The 21,702-nt window shown below is 43.1% G+C and overlaps 1 protein-coding gene across 4 annotated transcripts; it reads left to right on the forward strand.

Annotated features, from left to right (window-relative positions):
- The first annotated feature begins 1,568 nt into the window (after positions 1 to 1,568).
- On the forward strand, positions 1,569 to 21,093 carry chd4b (chromodomain helicase DNA binding protein 4b). Of its 4 annotated transcripts, none has more exons than XM_047598511.1 (40): positions 1,569 to 3,010; positions 3,331 to 3,544; positions 4,031 to 4,155; positions 5,247 to 5,501; positions 5,582 to 5,697; positions 5,818 to 5,917; positions 6,025 to 6,232; positions 6,315 to 6,436; positions 6,553 to 6,676; positions 6,867 to 7,039; positions 7,591 to 7,836; positions 8,083 to 8,286; positions 8,434 to 8,645; positions 8,880 to 9,011; positions 9,117 to 9,216; positions 9,326 to 9,517; positions 9,836 to 10,036; positions 10,126 to 10,263; positions 10,675 to 10,796; positions 10,891 to 11,064; positions 11,180 to 11,321; positions 11,404 to 11,653; positions 11,761 to 11,885; positions 11,981 to 12,073; positions 12,179 to 12,320; positions 12,555 to 12,724; positions 12,945 to 13,134; positions 13,791 to 13,877; positions 14,783 to 14,874; positions 14,993 to 15,126; positions 15,326 to 15,470; positions 15,585 to 15,741; positions 16,185 to 16,270; positions 16,377 to 16,614; positions 16,930 to 16,986; positions 17,206 to 17,376; positions 17,470 to 17,578; positions 17,813 to 17,945; positions 18,271 to 18,466; positions 19,840 to 21,093. In XM_047598511.1, exons 2-40 carry the CDS (start codon positions 3,481 to 3,483, stop codon positions 20,040 to 20,042), a joined length of 5,928 nt encoding a protein of 1,975 aa, XP_047454467.1. In that variant the 5' UTR covers positions 1,569 to 3,010; positions 3,331 to 3,480; the 3' UTR covers positions 20,043 to 21,093. The 4 variants fall into 4 exon arrangements, with proteins under 4 accessions (XP_047454467.1, XP_047454469.1, XP_047454468.1 ...); XM_047598513.1 differs by having other exon boundaries at positions 12,945 to 13,122; XM_047598512.1 differs by having other exon boundaries at positions 12,948 to 13,134.
- The last annotated feature ends 609 nt before the right edge of the window (positions 21,094 to 21,702 follow it).

A 21,702-nucleotide genomic window follows, 5' to 3' on the forward strand; every position in this document is an offset into this window, starting at 1 on the left:
AAAGGCATTAGCTGCAGTGAGGTTATGGATTATAAACATATTTAGACGTGGAAAAAAATAGTAGCTTTGTTGCTACTATAAAATCTTTATCCAAACTAAGGACGCAGATAAAGGAACTAAGAATCACATTTAATAAGCAGAGAGCCCCAATTAAAATGCAGTGTACTGTATATTTACATTAACGTGTGGCTGTCAGTGTCTTGTGCCATAACAAGCAGAGTCTGCTAATGCACTACTAGTCATAACAAACTCCTGATGTGCAGCCAAACAGTTCAGACTAGTAGGAATCTTTGCTGTCACAGGTCTCAGCACCTCGACTTTTGTTTACTTGACTCCTAACAGAACTAGAAGGCAGCAATGTGAGTGATTTTATGAATCAGTTTTAACACTCGGGTGAAAAAAGGAGGATTTTTGTCTGCATATGTGCTTGTGCACCTGTGACTAATAACATTTAGATCACACGTGTCAGACAGATGTGTTATAGGTGAGATAACACCACCGTAACAGAAAGCCTCGGCCTACTTCAGGATGTTAGACAGGTGCATAGACATCATGTCATAGAGGATTCATAGAAGTTATTTGAGTGTAATTATCAATAAATCTGAATTCATACTAATGAAACTCAGACGTGGTCTTCAAGTGGGCTCATCTGGAACTTATTATTGGCTTTATTTACTTATTTGAGCATATTCATTTTTAAAGGCAGGTGTAAAAATGTGCATCTGTGAGGGATGTTTTCATTTACTACAAACTACAATCCAAGTAAAGATCCTAACCTTCACATTCTTATTTGTGAGTTTCGCTGGCGGATTTGCAATAGCTTACATCTTCTTTACTGCAATATAAACTAAACCCAAAGGTAACATTTTGTTATCATTGCTCACCTTTGACATGCATCTCACAACATCCAGCTAAGACCTTTGATTAATAGTATGCTCCTTCACACCTGAGGAGCTTAAATGGATCCAGAGCAGGATCACAGATTACGACCATTTAATAAAGGATTCACAGAAGTAAAATTATTGTACTCCTCTTAAAGTGTCGCACAATTACTGCTTTTACTTTGAAAGGCTGCTGGCAACAAAATAACCCCCCAGGAGACAAATTATTGTTTAGTCATCACTTTGTATTTATTCATCTTAAAACGTTTTAGAGAATGTGAAGCCTAAAGCAGCAACGTGCAGCTCCTGTTGGTCTGTACGGGATATTTTAATTTACACTCAATTGTCAAAACAGTAGGTATAATAATGAAACCTAATGCATTTGAATATAACAGTTCAGCACAAAATCCCTTTCATGACTGTTACTTTCATAATGTACATGTTGGCACGTATGTGTGAGCATATGTGGTAATTAGTGTGATTCTGACAGTTGCAACCAATAACATCCTGTGTCCATGTTGTTATGGCACAAAATGTATAAGTGGAAGAACTTCTTCATTCACTTGTCATTCACCTGCAAAAATAAATAAATAAATAAAATCCATTAGCCAGGCATGTTTGGGGCACATGTACATTTAATTGTCAAAACACTAGGCACACTGGTGAAAACATATGTACAATGCATTTTAACAGTCCTGCACTAAATCACTCTTCATGACTATATTTTACTGTTCAAACTTTAACAGCTGATGTTGAAACAGCGATCATTTAAACTCTATGATGGTTGTGGAGGATGTAGTTTGTGGTGCTGTTAAACTGGATTGATCCCACTGACAACAATAGGCCTGTCAAAATAATAGAAACATGTGTTGTTGCAGCACAATATAATTCAGTGTGACTACAAACCACAGCCTCCGACATGAAAACACAGTTGAATCAACAACTCTCCCAGTTAGAAAGCATTCATTTTCACTAGTGTACCTAGTGAAGTGTGCAGCCTGCCATTTGTTGTCTTATATCTTTTTTTTTTCTTCTGTTTTAGGAATCCGATGTGTGCCAAGTCTTATTTACAGCGTTATAAGTTGAACTTAAAGGCAACATTGTGTGTGCTTTTATGAATGAATTTACTCAGTTGTGACCTGCCTCTCACAAACATCCAACAAGACCCTCCATCACTGCTGTGCTCTGGCACACTTGTTGAAAGAGTTCATTGCAGGTGATTTGATGAGTCCTGGTTGTGAGTCTGGGTGCAGTCTGGTTGTGATGACACCACAGTGACAGGAGGCCTCGGCCTACTTCATGGACGCAGGGCAGCGTCCAAGTCTTTGACACACATCCAGCGTTGTTCCCGGGCTCGGCAGGCCTCTATGACCTGCACACCGCGCTGCTGGCTCGCTGTCTACCTGCGTGTGGATCACACAGGAACCAGAGTGGAGGCTCTTTGACTTCTTGGCATGCTCGCAACCAGGTGGATGCTCAGCGAGTATTATGGGCTGTCACTAGTTGGCCTGAGCTCCCCTGGAGACCAGCAGGTATTTTTTCTTTCTTGTCTTTTTTGGAGTTGTATATTATGGGATGTATGCTGCCACTGCTGGAGTATTATGGTCTGTCATATGGACAGCAGGGAGGGGGTGTCACCATGACAACGGGGTTGCTAAGGGGGCTGGGACTACTAGTGGAAAGGGGAAGGAGTGTGCATGCAATGAGTCTGGTGCATGCATGTCTAGTAGTGGTAGTGTACGTGCGTGCGCGCGCGTGGTGGAGGGGGTGGGGGCAGGCTGAGTATTATGGTCTGTCCGTTGCGAGGTAACTATGCAGAGTCCTGAGTGAGTGTGGGAGGGGGGATTATTATGGGATGTCTGCCCCCTTTGTGTGTTTGTGAGGATGTTAGCTAAGCGCTGCCTGTAAGGCTGGGGGAGAGAGAAGAGGGGCACGGAGCAACGTGTTTTGGCCCATTGACGGCTCATTTAAAAAACAAAAACAATCACAGGTTTATCTGGGCTTATTGAGTGAACACTAAATGACAACAGCTGGCGCACAAACAGCTTGATTTGTAATATTTTTTTGAACCGAGAGACAGAGAGGGAAGGGAAGAGCACACATCGAACCGGGACTACACGCACACTACAGTAAGTTTCTAATGTGTGAATGTGAGGTTTGCAATGCTTAAAGTTTTCTCGAAGGTGAGGTGTTAACTCTCCAGTGTGAATTTAACGCCTGTGTCTGAAACAGCGACTGATGTCACACTTAAGTTCACTGTCACTCCTGCGCGGAATCATACCTGCAAATCAACAACGGATAATACCAAAGCGTAGATAATCTAGTTCTCCAACTTGTTTGAGCAGGCAGGTAGTTAATTAGATGTAGAGTAAATAATAAGAGATGAGCGCGAGGGTTAGCCACCCAACCAGTGCCATTTATTATTATTTATTTATTTATTTTTCCACAGCACCCACCACCCCCCTCCCTTCCTGGACACCCCCGGTCCATTCTCCACCGGGTCCCACGTCATTTTCCCTCCTCCCTCGCCGACCGAGGAGCAAGGAAGCTTTTAGGAGGGATTAATACGACCGTCAAGAAATAAAATTAAAAGGGGAAAATGTCGTGCAGCGAGGATGACAGGGAAGACTTTGTAGCGGCGGAGGAGCACTCACTTATCCACGGTAAGCTGCCCCCTTTTTCTCCTCCCGTGCAGAAGGTCCATCTCTCCGTAACTTGAGCTCGCCTTCAACGCGATGCTAACGTTAGCCCGAGCTAGCCAGGAGTAGTCGGCTCGGGCCGTCAGTCCGTCACTCGCCATGATAGATTAGTTAGCTAACTTGGTGAGCAAGTGTGTCCCCTCTCCCCCCTGTTTAACCCGTACCATTCCGCGAACCTTTGGCGCTCGTGTCACGAGGGTGGGCGTGAGCTGTCAAAGTTTCAAAGACCGAAAAAACCTGACAAGTTTCAACCGGTGCTGTTGTGGCATTCATGCCGTGCATGTGCACGTGCGTGCGTGTGTGTATTTGTGTGCGCGCACGGACATTTTACCAGCCGTGCCAGTGCGCGGTCTCCTGTTTTCCCCCTCCGGCCTGCAAGCGGCTGCTTTTCCGACCGTGGTGTGTGTGCGGCTGTATTTCCCTCTAATAATGAAAGCATGTCGCCGGTAGACGAGGACGAGCCGGAGGATGCTGTGTCTGACGTAGACGAGGTACCCAAGGCGAAGAAGAAGAAGAAAGCCAAGAAGAGCAGCCGAGAGAGCAGGAGCAGCAAGAGGCAGAGACCTATCCGGGAGGTGAGTTTGCTGTCCGGTCCAAGTTTTCACACATCCGGATTAAATTGTCATGGTTGTGACCTTTTTTTTGTGAAGTTTATTTTTTTTAATTTTATTTCATTTTTTCATCAGTTCTGACTTTCTAAACACCAACCTTAAAACACAGCAGATGGGCTGGTCGAGCAGCAGCTACGGAAAGGGAAAGATGCATATAATGGATCCACATGATCACTTGACACTTGAATAGAAAAATGAATCTATGCTAGCCCTGCACTAAGTCAATACTTCATGAAGCTTATAGCATTTACCGTTTGTTTAAAATAATCGTGAAAGCTTTTAATTCAGTTGTGTTTTCATTTTTGAGACTGAGGTTTTCTAGTAATTATAGTGTATTGCACCTACACATGTTTCTATTAATTTGACAAACCCCCATTTTAGTCACTGGGCTGAGCTAAATAGTAGAAACACTTTAGTGTTTAATTCAGTCCAGTTTAACAGGATCACAAACTACATCCTCCACAATCATGACACAGCTGAATTATCACTTTTCTGATGGCGTTCTTTAGCACGTATTCCCACACGTACATGCCATTTTTTTATGTGGTTGATGCAACAAACCTACTCTTAAGTCTCCATAAGAAATCAGAACATTACAATAAAATAACATATAAAAGTGTGGGTTTAAATAGAAATGGAACTGTGCAGGTACATGGATTGTGCATTAACAAAGCACCTTAATGTAAAACTCAGACATAGGTTTTGACTTAATGTGTAGCAGCGTTAATGTAATTCTTTGTTATTTATATAAAACGTATCCAAGCCAATGCATTCAAAGTGCTTGTTTCATCGAACTAACAGTCCAAAATACGAAAATAATCAGTTTACAGTGTTCTAAAACAGAAAAGCTGTTTCAGCTTCATCAGACATTAGTGATGAGTCATGCATTGACCAATGCAGCGCCACAGATGACAGTGCAGACTGTACTTCTATCTGTTTCACAAGAAACAAAGTGCAAAAAGTCATTTTTGATTGCTGATTCCTGTGATGTAATAAAAGCACGTAAGGACAATTGTTGTCATGTTATTGTGACAAAGTGATCTTTCATTTTTCAGGAGTTGCCAGTGAGCTCCCCAGAGCACCTGATCGGAGTGGAAGCAGGTGAGAGGGATGCAGATGAGGGAGCTCTGCGGTCAGAGAGTGAAGGAAGCGATTATGCCCCTGGAAGGAAAAAGAAGAAACGCTCCAGCTCTGCCAAAGAGAAGAAGAAAGGAGGCGCCGCAGTGGAGAAGGGAGGCTCGTCCAGCTCCAAGAGCAAACGTAAAGATCCAGAACCAGAAGACGATGACGACGACGATGATGATTGCCAGGTAAAGATTCGCTGAGGCCTCATTTACAGTGTGTGGCTAAAATGTGAAACTAATCATCTGGTTGCTGTTTTCAAACACAGCCCAAAAGCTCCACCCAGCTGCTGGAGGCCTGGGGCATGAAAGACATTGATCATGTTTTTACTCAGGAAGACTACAGCTCCCTCACCAACTACAAGGCCTTCAGTCAGTTTGTCAGGTGAAAAAACCCTTTGTGTTAGGTGGTAACTTTATTATCTGTCTCTTACTTTTTACTAATGATATACTTACATGTTACACTACACAAAATCACTGTAATCCTTTTCCAATGTGTCTTCAGGCCATTAATTGCAGCTAAGAACCCCAAAATTGCTGTGTCCAAGATGATGACCTTAATGATGGCAAAGTGGCGAGAATTCAGCACAAACAACCCACTGAAGGTATCGCAAGTTTTAATATGGGTGCAAATCTGACTTAAAATGAAGATTTTGTTGTTGTTGATTTCACTTTTACACTTTACGAGCTCTCACTTTGTGTCCCTTTGAAGGGTTGTGCCACAGCTAACGCTGCCTTGGCAGCTGCCAACGTGGCTGCAGCTGTGGAGAACATGGTGGTTGCAGGGACAGATGGAGGGCCAGAGACTGGTGCTACTTCTTTGCCCGCACCTGTCGCGACTCCTGCTGCCGCGCCAACACCTGCACCTCCAGCAGCCCCAGCACCCCCACTCCGCAAGGCCAAGACTAAAGAAGGAAAAGGTAAAGTAGGATAAAGGTGGACCATGGTAATAATCTGCCAGAAGGCCGGTTGGTGAACATGCTGTTCTTTTTTATCTCTTAGGTCCCAATGCTCGTAAGAAATCGAAGTCATCGTCTAAGCCTCCTCCGAAACCGAAACCCAAGAAGGTGGCTCCACTCAAGATCAAACTAGGAGGTCTCAATAGCAAGAGGAAGCGCTCCTCAGTAAGATATTATGCCTCGTCACTCAGTGAACCAATTTTTAATGTATCTCATTATCAGACTATTGACAGTATGTAACAACTGTCTAATCCTTTTCTTTGTCACTGTTATTTGATTAGAGTGATGAAGATGAACCTGATGTTGACAGTGACTTTGATGACGGCAGCTTCTCAGTGTCAGATGGCTCCATCCGCAGCAGCCGTCCTAAGAAGAAGCCTAAGAGTGCAAAGAAAAAGAAGAAAGGTTTGTGTGGACGCATCAATACAATGAGAACTCTACTTTGTTGATTGTATTTCCCTGCTCAAGGAACAATATTTTGCTTTGAGTTACAACATCACATTCAAGGTTAAACTGAAGGCTGTTCTTTCCTGCACCTTTTTTTTTTTTTTTTTTTTTTTTTTCCATTTACTTTTCTTTAAATATTCACTCTCAGTGGAGACAGAAGATGGTGACGGCTATGAGACAGACCACCAGGACTACTGTGAGGTGTGCCAGCAGGGAGGAGAGATCATTTTATGTGACACCTGTCCAAGAGCTTATCACATGGTCTGTCTGGACCCTGACATGGAGAAGGCACCCGAGGGCAAGTGGAGCTGTCCACACTGTGTGAGTGCCTCAACCTCTTGGAGATGTGCACAGAAGAACATTATGTCGCATGGTTTTTGATATATAAACAGCGGGTCAGAAATTGCACCCCTCTTATAAATATTTTTGTGTGAAAGTGTATTCCTAGAAAGTTATGCTGGAAGAAGACTTTAGGGAAATGAGTTTACTACCTGTGATTTTTAACCAATTTTTATGTTTTCCATTTCTCTTTTTACTCTGCTGCCCACCCCCCCACCACCATTCTGCTCATGTTCCTGTCTCTCCTCTCCTATTTCTCACCTCACCCTCCCCACTACCCCCCATCCTCCATTTCCTCTACTTGTCTCTCCCCTCCCACTCCCTCCCACCTTCCTGCTCCACACGCAAACATGCACACGCACGCACTGCACCCCCCTACCCCCACCCCTACCCCCACCCCTGGCGCTCTTGAATCTCCCCCCACACCCCTCCCATTTTTCCTTTCCCTCGGTTCCGCATACCTTCTCTGCCTGTCTGCCCCCCCTACTCTCCCCCGCACCCACCCTTCTTTCTGTCTATAACTCTGCCACCAGGAGAAGGAGGGGATCCAGTGGGAGGCCAGGGATGATCTGTCTGAGGCCGAAGGGGAGGATGATGACGACAGGAGGGATGAAGGGATGGAGGAGGAGGACGACCACCACATTGAGTTTTGCCGCGTGTGTAAGGATGGAGGAGAGCTGCTTTGCTGTGACACCTGCCCCTCCTCCTACCACATCCACTGCCTCAACCCGCCTCTCCCTGAGATCCCCAACGGAGAGTGGATCTGCCCCCGCTGCAAGGTGAACACTGTGCACTGGTGCATAGGAGTCTGCTCTTGCTCACATGTGCATGCATGGGGATGGCATATTCCATGTTGTGGAGCAGATTAGGGCCCTTTTCTCCGAGTGTGGTATTTTAAATGTACCATATAGTTTTCATTGTGATGTTTTCATGTGTTGCACAAATTCACCAATTGTCTTATTCTTAGTCAAACATAATTTCATTACTTTTATAAACTGATAAGCCTTTTGTGGTGTTTCCAACAGTGTCCACCAATGAAGGGCAAAGTGCAAAAGGTATTAACATGGCGCTGGGGGGAGCCACCAGCTCCCACGCCTGTACCTCGGCCTGCTGACCTGCCTGCTGATGCTCCCGATCCCCCACCCATGGCGGGACGCAGAGAGAGGGAGTTCTTTGTCAAATGGTGCAATATGTCCTATTGGCACTGCTCCTGGGTGCTGGAGCTGCAGGTACCACACTGAAAATCTCTGGAAATGTATACACACCTGCAGATGGGAGTTATCTAATGTTCAGCTTTGTTTATTTTCAAGTGTGGGGCATGTTTTTGTTTCTATTGCTTTTTTTTTTTCTAATACTCCACTGTTGCATATCTCCAGCTGGAGCTCAACTGCCAGGTGATGTTCCGCAACTACCAGAGGAAGACGGACATGGACGAACCGCCGCCTGTCGACTTCGGGGGTGAGGGTGATGAGGTCAAGAGCACCAAGAGGAAGAACAAGGATCCTCTCTTTGTCCACATGGAGGAGGAGTTTTACCGCTACGGAGTTAAGATGGAGTGGCTGATGATCCATCGCATTCTTAACCACAGGTAGGGACACATGGGAACAATCGAACTGAATTAGTATTTTTTCTTTTTTTGCTGTTGAGATGCAGATAATATATATTCTATGTTGTCCATTCACGTTGTTGTAGTTACGCTTATGTTTTACTCTAATTAATCAAAATAGGATATAAGAAAGTGTCAAAACGATTCATGCATCACTTATAAAAGAATTAAAATTTCACCATCGTATTCTTTACTGTATGTTTTCTTTTCTGTTAGTGTTGATAAAAAGAACAACGTACATTATCTGATCAAATGGAGAGATCTGCCATATGACCAGTCAACCTGGGAGAGTGAAGACATGGACATTCCTGAGTTTGATACCTACAAACAAACATACTGGAATCACAGGTGTGCAGTGGTTTATAATATATTAGATGGTTATTTGACAGTTGTTTCTTCAAGTTATTGAAAGAGTCTTCAAATGTGCTTTTATTTTGTTATTTCTTCTATAAGAGAGCTGATGATGGGTGAGGAGGGCCGACCCGGCAAGAAGCTAAAGAAGGCAGTCAAAGTCAAGAAGGCAGAGCGACCACCTGCTAATCCAGTGGTAGATGTAAGTATCGTTTAAATCTAATTGCAGTACATTAATTGATTATTGATGATGCTATGAAAGCTTGCTGACTGAAACCAATGTGTTTTTTTTGCCGGTTTCTTCCTTGCAGCCCACCATCAAGTTTGATCGGCAGCCTGACTACCTGGACAGTACGGGAGGAACCCTACATCCCTACCAGCTGGAAGGCTTGAACTGGCTGAGATTTTCTTGGGCTCAGGCCACCGACACCATCTTGGCAGATGAGATGGGTTTGGGCAAGACTGTTCAGACAGCTGTCTTCCTCTACTCATTGTACAAGGAGGTAAGAAGCTTTATGTACTTCTGAAAACACGACACAGAGGTAGCTTGTCTGTCATTAGTGTGGCTTAAGCTATATTTTGTTATATCTATAATAAGAATTTAGCGTAGTCCATTCTGCCCTCCATTAATAATCAGTGTTAGTGTTGGGTTTCAGACACGTGACACACAGTAACTCAGCCCATTAAAGGGGATGAGATCTAAGTAAGGAACTCTATCCTAAAGGCAGGGCAGGACAAATACAGTCGTTTATTCACACATTCTGCTCCACGTCAATTTGTAACATCTTCACCTGTTAATATTGTTCCAACTTTGTCTTCAGGGTCACTCCAAAGGTCCCTTCCTGGTCAGCGCTCCTCTGTCAACCATCATTAACTGGGAGAGAGAGTTTGAAATGTGGGCCCCGGACATGTACGTGGTGACCTACGTAGGGGACAAAGACAGCAGGGCTGTTATCAGAGAGAACGAGTTCTCCTTTGAGGGAAATGCCATTAGAGGAGGAAAGAAGGCCTCCAAGATGAAGGTGAGAGGGATCAAAACAAATGGGATCTAATAAAGTGTATAGTGCTTCTTTTGTTTCTACTTCTTTGCCTCTTTCTTGTCTCATCACAGAAAGACTCCACGGTTAAGTTCCACGTTCTTCTGACGTCCTATGAGTTAATCACCATCGACCAGGCTGTGCTGGGCTCCATTGAATGGGCCTGTCTGGTTGTTGACGAGGCACATAGACTGAAGAACAACCAGTCCAAGGTAATAACACAGACTATTAAGTAGACTGCTCTTTCTTATGTTTGAAATGACTGCTAAAATGAGCCAAAGTAGTTGTTTATTATTAGTTTAACCTGTAATATTTTCTTGTGGCTACTTTCATGGCGGGATAAAAGGGGTTGAGAAGAGCTCAGAGATTTTCTTTTGACGATAATGTCTGGCTTTAATTATTTCTGTAGAACTACACATTGCTGGTCACTCCATTCATTGACTAAATAGTGCAAAGCACAGGTGAACTTTGTGTCACATTTAACAGCCTGTTTGGCTGTTATGTGTCTATTTCTCTAGTGGATGTTACAATATTCTTATAAAATAATTTATGGGTGACCCATAACCCTTTCATCTGCTTTGTGCTGACCAAGATTTATTACATCTTATTGTGCCTTTCTCCAGTTCTTCCGAGTGTTAAACAACTACCCGCTGCAACACAAGCTGCTGCTGACCGGCACCCCTCTTCAGAACAACCTGGAGGAGCTCTTCCACTTGCTCAACTTTTTGACCCCAGTGAGATTCAAGTAAGTATCTCCATGCTGTACCTGGCATGCACGGAGCTACAGAGGAGACATCCACAGTGACGGTATATTCATACGTTTATTTTTTAATCTACAGCAACCTGGAAGGGTTTCTGGAGGAGTTTGCGGACATCGCCAAAGAGGACCAGATCAAGAAGCTCCATGACATGCTGGGACCACACATGCTCAGGCGGCTGAAAGCTGATGTCTTTAAGCACATGCCTTCAAAGACTGAGCTCATTGTTCGCGTGGAGCTGAGTCCCATGCAGAAGTAAGTGATGAGAAAATTAAAACAGAGTGGGTGGCTAATTTGATGTTAAGTTCTTACATGTTATGCTCCTCTATGGTCCATTTTCTTATTGTATTTAATTTTTTTTGTAACCCAGGAAATACTACAAGTTTATTCTAACACGTAACTTTGAGGCCCTGAACACACGGGGAGGTGGAAACCAAGTCTCTCTGCTCAATGTTGTGATGGACCTCAAAAAGTGCTGCAATCACCCCTACCTCTTCCCAGCAGCTGCCACTGTAAGTTTTTTAATAAACTCACCTGTTATAGGGCACTATTATGTTGACACTTAGCTCATTCCGATTTCTTTTCTAATTCTAGGAGGCACCAAAACTTCCAAATGGGATGTATGAAGGCATGTCCCTGACCAAGGCTTCAGGGAAGCTGATGCTGCTCCAGAAGATGATGAGAAAGCTGAAAGAAGGAGGCCACAGGGTTCTGGTTTTCTCCCAGATGACCAAAATGCTCGATCTACTTGAGGACTTCCTGGAGAACGAGGGATATAAATATGAGAGAATTGATGGAGGAGTTACTGGCAACTTGAGACAAGAGGCCATTGATCGCTTTAATGGTGAGACGTGTACACACACAGTTATTTAGTGGGTCTGACGTTGCTTCTCTGGGCATCTCGGATGCTGTCTGTTTTTCTAATTTGAATTCTGCTCTTCATTCAAACAGCTCCTGGTGCTCAGCAGTTTGCTTTCCTGCTTTCTACCAGAGCCGGTGGTTTGGGCATTAATCTTGCCTCTGCTGATACTGTGATTATCTATGACTCAGACTGGAACCCCCACAATGATATCCAGGTATGCAAACCACAGGTTTAGCCCTCCGTTTAATCTCTGTCCTTATGTACTTTCATTTGGGTGATTACTTTGTATGTTTTGTGAATGTTTTGTAGGCGTTCAGCAGAGCTCATCGCATCGGTCAGAACAGGAAAGTGATGATTTATCGCTTTGTTACCAAAGCTTCTGTGGAGGAGAGGATCACTCAGGTTTGTGAAAGGAAACACTAATTCTTAAACATTTATTTACTTTGTCAGGATTATGTGATCACCCGCTCAGCGCTTGCTTTTCCTCTTTCCATTTCTGTCCACTAGGTGGCAAAGAAGAAGATGATGCTCACTCACCTGGTTGTGCGCCCCGGCCTCGGCTCTAAGACCGGGTCCATGTCCAAGCAGGAGCTTGACGACATCCTCAAGTTTGGAACCGAAGAACTGTTCAAGGATGAAATCGGAGAGGGTGAGTCAACCTTGATTCTTTCTTTATCTATCAAAGTAATTAGACCATATTAATGTCCTTGTGTTTGGAAGATAATGGATTGGAAAAAAGTCTAAAAAGGAGGAGGATAATTTTATTTTATCTTTTTCTTTGAACAACGTGGGGTACCATGTTTGACATCTGATGACAGATGCTTCAGGGAGTAAATTTAAGGTTGTCCTCCTTTCATTCTTTTTCAAATCACCCTTCTCTCAGGAGACAACAAGGAGGATGACAGCAGTGTGATCCACTACGACGACCATGCAATTGACCGGTTACTAGACAGGAACCAGGATGCCACAGATGACACTGAGCTCCAGAGCATGAATGAATACCTCAGTTCGTTCAAAGTGGCCCAGTATGTGGTCAAAGATGAAGACGATGAGGTACAGTCTGTGTGTGTAGCAATTTTTAACTGGGCATTGAAGTAGTATATCTTACCTCTAAATGTTTTTACAAATGTCTGTAAAATCATACTACTATACAAAAAGCCTGTATATTTACTTTCTCTGAATCAAGCTTTAAAAATGTTTTAACTGCTCATATCTCAGGGATTATGTACATTATTCATGTTCTTCAAATAAATGAATAAATGCTTTGTTCGAGGAGGAGGAGGTGGAAAGAGAGGTGATCAAGCAGGAGGAGAGTGTTGATCCCGACTACTGGGAGAAGCTGCTTCGGCATCACTACGAGCAGCAGCAAGAGGATCTCGCCCGCAATTTGGGCAAAGGCAAACGAACTAGAAAGCCGGTCAACTACAATGACGGCTCCCAGGAGGACCGAGGTATTAGACAGGGTACAGAACAACATATAATGCAACCTCTTCTTGTTTTGAATGGAATGTGGTGCTGTGGGTGGACTGTGTTGGTGTAACGTGGCACCGGAGAGAGATGAGAGAAAATGAGTGCATGAAATGTTATTTTTGTTTAGTGTCTTGTGGTTTGGTGACGTGTGTTATGTAGATTTTCTCGTCTTAGACCAAGCGTGCGTAAAAGCACTTATTAGAATCCAGATCCCTGTTAGAAAGTTAAAAATTGCTGATCCTGCATTTTGAGGAGAGCCAGACTAAGATTGTTTAGGCTTAAAGCCCAAACATTGAGAACAGGAAGCAGTAGCAGACTCTACTGGACAAACACAGACAGAGACAGCATCAGACAACAGCACATAGATCTTTACTTTTTCACTTACTCAAGTATTTATGTGATTTACGTGTTTATGTATTGACAGGGAACAGCCACATTGTCATAAATTTAAAATCGCAAGGCCATTGTAGACCTCTAACTGATGCAAAGATTGTCTCCATTTGGACATCGCTTTTGTTTAAGTCTGGTTTTAACACAGCAGCGCCCCCTCCTGGTTAAAACCCCCAAGATTTAGTTTCAGTCTGGGTCGTAAAGACTACACTCTTTTTTACATTCTCCGTCCTCAGCTTTTGTCTGTGTTTTTTTTTAGACTGGCAGGAGGATCAGTCAGACAACCAGTCCGACTACTCGGTGGCTTCAGAGGAGGGTGACGAGGACTTTGATGAACGGACTGAAGGTAAATCTTCCTGTTTTGATGCTGAGAGAGGGGTAGGGATATTTACACATACAAGACACATATGCTCTGTCTTGACGGATTTGAGCTGAAAAACTGATCCCGACAACACAAAGGCCGACGTTCCTGGTTAGACTAATAACGGATGATAGAGAATCTGTCTGTGCCCCAGTTGTGTCATTCACTAACAACCTTCCAACCACCCCTGCAGATGTTTATTCAGGTTCAGACGACAGCTACGATATCCTCATTGACAACATCAGCAACTACTCACGAAACAGGCCGTGTCGCTGCCTCATCTGCGTTGAGCGTAGAAAGACAAGAAAAGACAGAAAGGAACAGAAGGGAAAGAAAAGGCAAAAGAAGCAGGGACAGAAAATAAAAATCACCGGTTTCTCCTCCAGCCTACTTGTTGTTTGAGTCTATGTTAATTGTTAATTAAGCTTGTTTTTTTCAAATATTGTTTTCTGAAGAAACATTTCACTTGTATTCAAGTTTAGATTCTAGTTTCTATCAGTTGATGCAAATGTTACATAGAATTGGTTTGACATTTATAATGTGCAGTTAAGATTTGTGTTTCCATACTGTTTGTATTTTTGTTCCATTTAATTATGGCTCTGTCATATCAGTCTTATTAAATAAACTATGCCACCACAGCACTTTCAGAAAGCATTATGCTTCTCAGAGAAGCCTCTAATGTAGAAATGAGGAGAGATTGTGAGGAAGGTCTGCTTCAGGATCAGAGAAGAGCGAGTGGAGCATCTTCAGAGAGGTTTTAGGGCGATACGGGCACACATGATCACACAACAATATTCAGTTTCATTTGTGACTGTTCGTGGCTTCAGTGAACTGTGTGTTTCTTGTGGTTAGTGCTGAATAATAGCCTCACCATGTTGCTTTTGTAAAAGCTAATGCCCGCAGACCAAACCGCAAAGGGCTGAGGAACGACAGGGACAAACCTCTCCCTCCACTGTTGGCCAGAGTCGGCGGGAACATCGAGGTACGTGTTCTGTTTTCCTTAGTGGACATAGGAGTGGAAACTAGAACTTGAGATATGATTTTCTGTTTAATGCAGCATTTAATTTGTTAACGTCCTTCCCTCTTGAATCACCTGTCAGGTGTTGGGCTTCAATGCGAGACAGAGGAAGGCTTTCCTGAATGCAGTGATGCGTTATGGGATGCCTCCCCAGGATGCATTTACCAACCAGTGGCTGGTCAGAGACCTACGAGGAAAGTCTGAGAAAGAATTCAAGTGAGTCTGTTCAATGTTTTTCCGCTTGTCCCAACAGCGCTATCTTAGTACTGACCAACATGAAAATAAAATATTGCCAACATAACCGAGACATTTAGATTTCACAAATGTATGTTTTCGTTTGACTTTCTTTGTGTTTTGCTTGTGTATTTTATGAGAAAGGTACAAAATGTATTGATGATGTCTTATGAATCTGCAGGGCCTATGTGTCTTTGTTCATGCGTCATCTTTGTGAGCCGGGTGCAGATGGAGCTGAGACTTTTGCAGATGGCGTCCCACGTGAGGGCCTGTCGAGGCAACATGTGCTTACTCGCATCGGTGTAATGTCACTTATAAGGAAGAAGGTACGGTTTGACAGCTTTTAATAGAATGAGTATGTGTCACCCTGTGTTAGTATATTATTAGCATGTTTGATGTTTGGATTGAGAAATGAACTGACATGACATTTCAATCAACAGGTGCAGGAGTTTGAACATGTGAATGGTCAGTGGTCGATGCCCTGGATGGCAGAGCTGGAGGAGAACAAAAGGGCTGCAGCCTTGGCTGCAGGTGAAGACCCAAAGACTCCTTCGTCTGGGACGCCTGCAGACACACAGCCCAACACTCCTGTTCCAGGTAAACACACACACACACACACACACACACACACACACACTACACACACACACACACACACACACACACACACACACACACACACACACACACACACAGACAGAGTTCCATATCTTCACTTTTTTTCTGTGTTGACCAGACATATATTGTATGTTGAAATACTTCCTGCTTCATCATTTCCTGCAGCCACATCACTTCAGGCTAAACCTCAATTTTGACCCAGAGTAAAACAAAATAGATTTTTTTCACTTTAAGTCTTAATCTAATTTGCAGTATGTTTTTCTGTGTCTTGCACTGAATGATTTTTTTAACTGTTAAATTTTTTCTCCAAATCCAAATAGAGATTTACCCTGACTGGCGCCCTCTTGTGGATGCAATCACAAGAACTACAAAAAAATATGTTTACATATCTGTAGCCAACATGTTTTTTTCCATTTCCACAGAGGATTTGTCTAAATCAGAGGACAAAGAAGACATGAAGAAAGAGGGCGAGGATAGCAAAGCAGTTAAGAAGGCAGATGATCCAGAGGTAAATCTAGATTTTAATCCATATCAAACATTTTAATTGTCAATACTGTGATTATGCTTGAATTTGCAGATTTTCACTAAAACGAAACTTACTGCCTTCCACTTAGATCATTGAAATCCCAGACGAGTCTGAAAAATCCCCCGCTCTTGAAAAAGAAGAAGAAGTAGACGCTGCTGCAGACAAGGATCAGAAAGAGAAGGAGACAAACGGAGACGAAAGGATGGAGAAGGAGAGGGAAGACGTGGGCAAAGAGAAAGATGAGAAGTCTTCAGTTGCATCACAGAAGGACGCTGACGTTAAGGGTGAAGGTTCAGAAGGCAAGATGGAGACAGAGGATAGTAAAGGTGAGACAGATGATGGTTGTAGGGCCTTTTTAATCATCAAAGTGCCATGATCACATACACTGTAGAGCGTTTAATGTGCACATTAAATGCAGGATTGTCCGTGGATGCACCAATAACACAATATAATACAAAGTTAACAACTATGATAACAATGTCATTATAATGGACATTTACAGGGCCAAATATATATACAATATATAATATATAATAATACAATATACTGGAAGAGACAGCCATGTCCTAACAACAGTGGTGTTTCCAGAACCTCCTACTTCCTTTGTCACTACTTCACTTTCTGTGTCTCTCTTGTTTCAGCCGAGGAAGTCAAAGATGAGAAGATGGACACTACTTCAGCTACAGATGAGAAAAGAGGTACGTTGGAGAAATCTTATGTGCTGTTTCTGGCCTTTTAAAATCACTCCACATATTCAGTTATTCATACATTAAACAAGAACTATGTTACTTTTATCATAATTGAATGATGTGCTTGTCTCTGTGAGATTGCTTTATTCATTTGAAATTTTGTTGGGACTTACAATTGTGATGTGCATGGCACTCAAATGATTCTCTCTCTTTTTTTTTTCTTCTCAGAGCAAAAGGAGGAGAAGGACGGCGTGAAAACAGACGAGTCTGGTAAACTGCAGAATGGAGAGAACACCAAAGAAGGAGGAACAGCTGTGCCGGTGGTTAACGTCAGCGAGGAGAAGAAGAAAGCCACCAAGCAGAGGTTCATGTTCAACATTGCTGACGGAGGATTCACAGGTGGACACATACGCACACATGCAGGCTTTCTTTTTCTTCTCGTTTCCCCTCTTTATTTCCTGTCTGTTCTGACCTTTCTGCTCTCCTTTCCAGAGCTACACTCTCTGTGGCAGAATGAAGAGAGGGCAGCCACCGTCACCAAGAAGACCTTTGAGATTTGGCACCGTCGCCATGACTACTGGCTGTTGGCTGGCATCATACAGTATCCTTTCAGACAATTTATTGAACACATATTTTCATACACATAGTTTCATTCTTTCCATCACATTAGAGAATATACAATGTACGAGAAGCTGCTTCTTGAATATTCTGTACTCTGATCTTTGCCTGTGAGAAAACAGATGGTGAAATAATAGCGACTTAGAAGTCCCTCACTAAATAATAATGTCCACCCAGAGACATGAATGTTGTCACTCTTGACTTTGCTGCCTCTAAGACACGGCTACGCTCGATGGCAGGATGTGCAGAACGATGTGAGGTTTGCCATCCTCAATGAGCCCTTCAAAGGGGAGATGAGCAGAGGGAACTTCCTGGAGATCAAGAACAAGTTTCTGGCCCGCAGGTTCAAGGTGAGATGAGTGCTCAGTAAACCTGACTCCTCTGTGTCTGTGTGTGTACTTGTACAGCTATCTTTCTGAGAACCAGTTTAAGTTTTATTTCATACCATCAGATTGAGGACATTTTGGCCGGTCCTCACTTTTTTGGCTGTTTTGAAGGTTTTAGGTTAAAGGTTACAATTAGGTTTTAGTTAGGGTTAGGGTAAGGGACTGGGGAATGCATTATGGCAATGAGTGTCCTCACAAAGATGGCCATGTGTATAACCATGTGTCTGTGTGTGTGTATGTGCGTTTTATCTCACTTGGCATTTCTGCTCGGCCTGCGTTTCCTGTACAGTTACTGGAGCAGGCACTGGTGATAGAGGAGCAGCTGCGCAGGGCGGCCTACCTGAACATGACAGAGGACCCGGCCCACCCTTCCATGGCCCTCAACACTCGCTTCAGTGAAGTGGAGTGTCTCGCTGAGTCCCACCAGCACCTCAGCAAGGAGTCCATGTCTGGAAACAAGCCTGCCAATGCAGTGCTGCATAAAGGTAAAACATTTGGAAGATGGAAGGAACAAAGAGACGGTTGTCGATTATTTTACACTGAAAAGAAATAATAAAATTAGTATGTGATCTTTGGACCAGTCAGTCTGCACTAAATGTTGTTGAGGTTTAGCAGGTGTGCTTTATCTGTGAGCGTCTGTGATTGAAAGTGACCTACCACCCACTTCTCTTTGTGGGTCTGCAGAGACGTTTGCATGTATCTCGTGTGTGTGTGTTCCCACATTAGGCAACAGTTTCCTTTACACTAAGAAACTGTGAATAAGAAAAGCTACGCTTGTTTTCTATTCCTGTGATAGAATCTGTGGCAGGGAACATACAAATATATACAATTTCCAGACCAGTAACGTCACCAACGCCAAATATTACACACAGCAGAGGAGTTAAAAATAGAGTTTCTTCCATCTTTTAACTGGAATAGCTTTTATTTACCACTTCAGGAAATAAGTACGTCAGCCGCCAAGTTCTCCACCTGTGGGGGATGTACCACAAGGATAACCAGTTGTACAACATGATGGGTTGTTTGTTTTCATGTTAAAATAATGCAATTTCATCGTTGAGAACCTTAAAGGTCGGGGGGGAAATTATATTTTCATATGGTCTTTTGGGACTTCAGATGTCTAATGTTAGTCTACAATGATATAAAATTAAGAAAATCAGCAAATCTTCAAATTTGAGAAGCTTAAACCAGCTATTTGTGTACTATTTGCTTCAAAATGTATTCATTTGATACTCCGATAATGAAAATATGCAGCTGGTGATGGATTTTCTGTCAAGTGACGATTTTTCTTTTAAGCACTAACTTAGTTGCAAATCAGTATTAGGGTGTGTCCTTGTTGTCACAATGACCTCTTGTGATGAAATGTGGGTAGAAACAACCAACACTAACTTCTCCTTTTTTCTAACTGAACAGATATGGTAATGCTAAAATAGATGACAGTTGTATATTCTGGGTGGGTGGGTGGGGGGGGGATTGAATCGCTTTAATAGAAAATAAAATATATTTTTTTAAAATGTTAAAGAAATGGATGTAGTGTAACTTTATTGGGGTGGACTGACCAGATCTGACTTCCCATTTATTGACATTGCCGCAGAATTTCCTTCCAGTCTCAATTTGACTTCACACTCATTCAGGAAATGTCAGTGGTGAATCTTATCTATCTTCACAGTATACATACATACAAGTACTACTGGAGTTTATTCTTGAACTCGGGCAGGTCCCTGTCTGCTGTTGCTTCACCATATAAGTACAGTTATCTGAATGAAATCAGCAACTTAACACTGAAATATGAAAGCAAAGCTACTGCCCCTTAACCTTCATATCAAGGTTGTCTCTGCTCATTGCCGTGTCGTATTCTCAGTCCTCAAACAGCTCGAGGAACTGCTTAGCGACATGAAGGCTGACGTCACTCGTCTCCCGGCAACCATCGCCAGGATACCCCCCGTGGCCGTGCGGCTGCAAATGTCTGAGAGAAACATCCTCAGCCGACTGGCCAGCCGGGGCCCCGAGGTCGCCGCTCAGAACCAGTCACAGACCTCACAGCAGATGCAGGTGCCGCGCTGACCACACACATTTCACAAGTCATTGACCGAGGCCAGACGCACTCATCTCACCGCCATGTAGCAGACGTTCACCCCCTTCAAACACCATGTACAGCCCAGTCCAGTTAGTCCTCCTTGCTCTGCACCTACAACCCATCCCAGACTCAGAAGAGCTTCAGCTGTGCTGCCGGACGTTGTTTTAAAATGACTGGAACTACAACTATAGGACGAGTGTGAGTGGAAGCATCACTTCTCTTTCTGTGGCAGACTAGACACAAGTCTCTGTCCTCTGTCCTGGGCACTGAACTGCGGGCAGCTCCTTTATGACTTGTCCTTACAGCAGGGTCAAACATGTGTGTGTGTGCGTGCGTGTGCGTGTAACTATATGTTCATGAAGCAGAAGAGAGTAGACTGAAGGAAGGAAACGCAGCATGTTTGGAGTTAACAGGTGCTTTGTAGTAACTTTTGGATTATTAAAGAATTCAAAAGAGTTTATTGTGCTCATTTTCACTTTTAGGAAATTGTGAAATGTTTGTTTGTTTTTTTGTTTTTTAGAAGTCATTCAACTTTAATGTCCTCGCCTGTATGTGTGTATGGAGAGAAAGTGTTTGTGTGTGTGTGTGTGTGTGTGTGTGTTCCCAGTTTATATGTGTTAAACAGGGCATATTAATGTGCGTCTCTACTGCAGAATACCCCAACACTGAGAGACTGTTACTGTCACTTTCGTCTCAGTCAGTCAGATCTGTTACCTCTTCTTCTTCTTCCTTAAACTCCCACCTGGTCTGTCAGGTGACCTGATCCAGGATGGCACCTTAACATTCCCAACAGCTCCAGAGATTGGCTCCGTGGGAGGTCTCCTCAAATAGAAACATGCAGCAGCCCCACCGCTTTTAGGTACACAGGAAGGTTTTACGAATGATGGCATCTTAAATTAATTTAATTTCTTACTGATTTCTTACTCTCTACTGTTAAGATGTTTTACTTTATTGAATATTATTATTATTACGGTCACCACCTTGTTGTTTTTATTGTTGCTGTTTGTTTTTATGGATTACAATAAAAAGTCGACAGTTTCTCAAGCCTTTTGTCTGTTTCATTAGAAGTTATTTTTAAAACGGGGCACAGCGTTCGTTCACACAGGTCGAGCTCAGCTCACGAACCAACGAGCCAAGCTACATCAGCTGATGGTTAATCTGCACTCATTGTCCACCTGGTCAACACAAATCTAATCGGTCAGTCACATGGCGGCAACTCAGTGCATTTAATTGTTTGCTATTTGTTTTCTCATATTGTGTGTGTGCATTTAAATATGCAGACATGTTGAAGATGATTTGCTGGAATTCAGAATGGGGAATAAAGGTAATTTAAGTGACTTGTACATGGTGTGTTTGCTGGTGCCAGGTGGCCTGGTCTAACTTTTTCAGAAACTGCTGATCCACAGGGATTTCCAGGCTCAACCATATCAAGAGGTTTCAGAGAATGGTCTGAAAATGAGAGAAAGTAACACCACATTTCAGAAAAAGACCATCATACCAACAGTAGAATCTGGTGGTGGTAGTGTGATGGTCTGGGGCTGTTTTGCTGCTTCAGGACCTGGAGGACTTACTGTGATAATTGGAACCATGAATTCTGCTGTCTACCAAAAAATCCTTGAGGGAGAAAATCTGTCATCATCTGTTCGT

This window comes from Mugil cephalus, chromosome 11 (genome assembly GCF_022458985.1).
Source record: "Mugil cephalus isolate CIBA_MC_2020 chromosome 11, CIBA_Mcephalus_1.1, whole genome shotgun sequence".
Taxonomy (NCBI): Eukaryota; Metazoa; Chordata; class Actinopteri; order Mugiliformes; family Mugilidae; genus Mugil; species Mugil cephalus.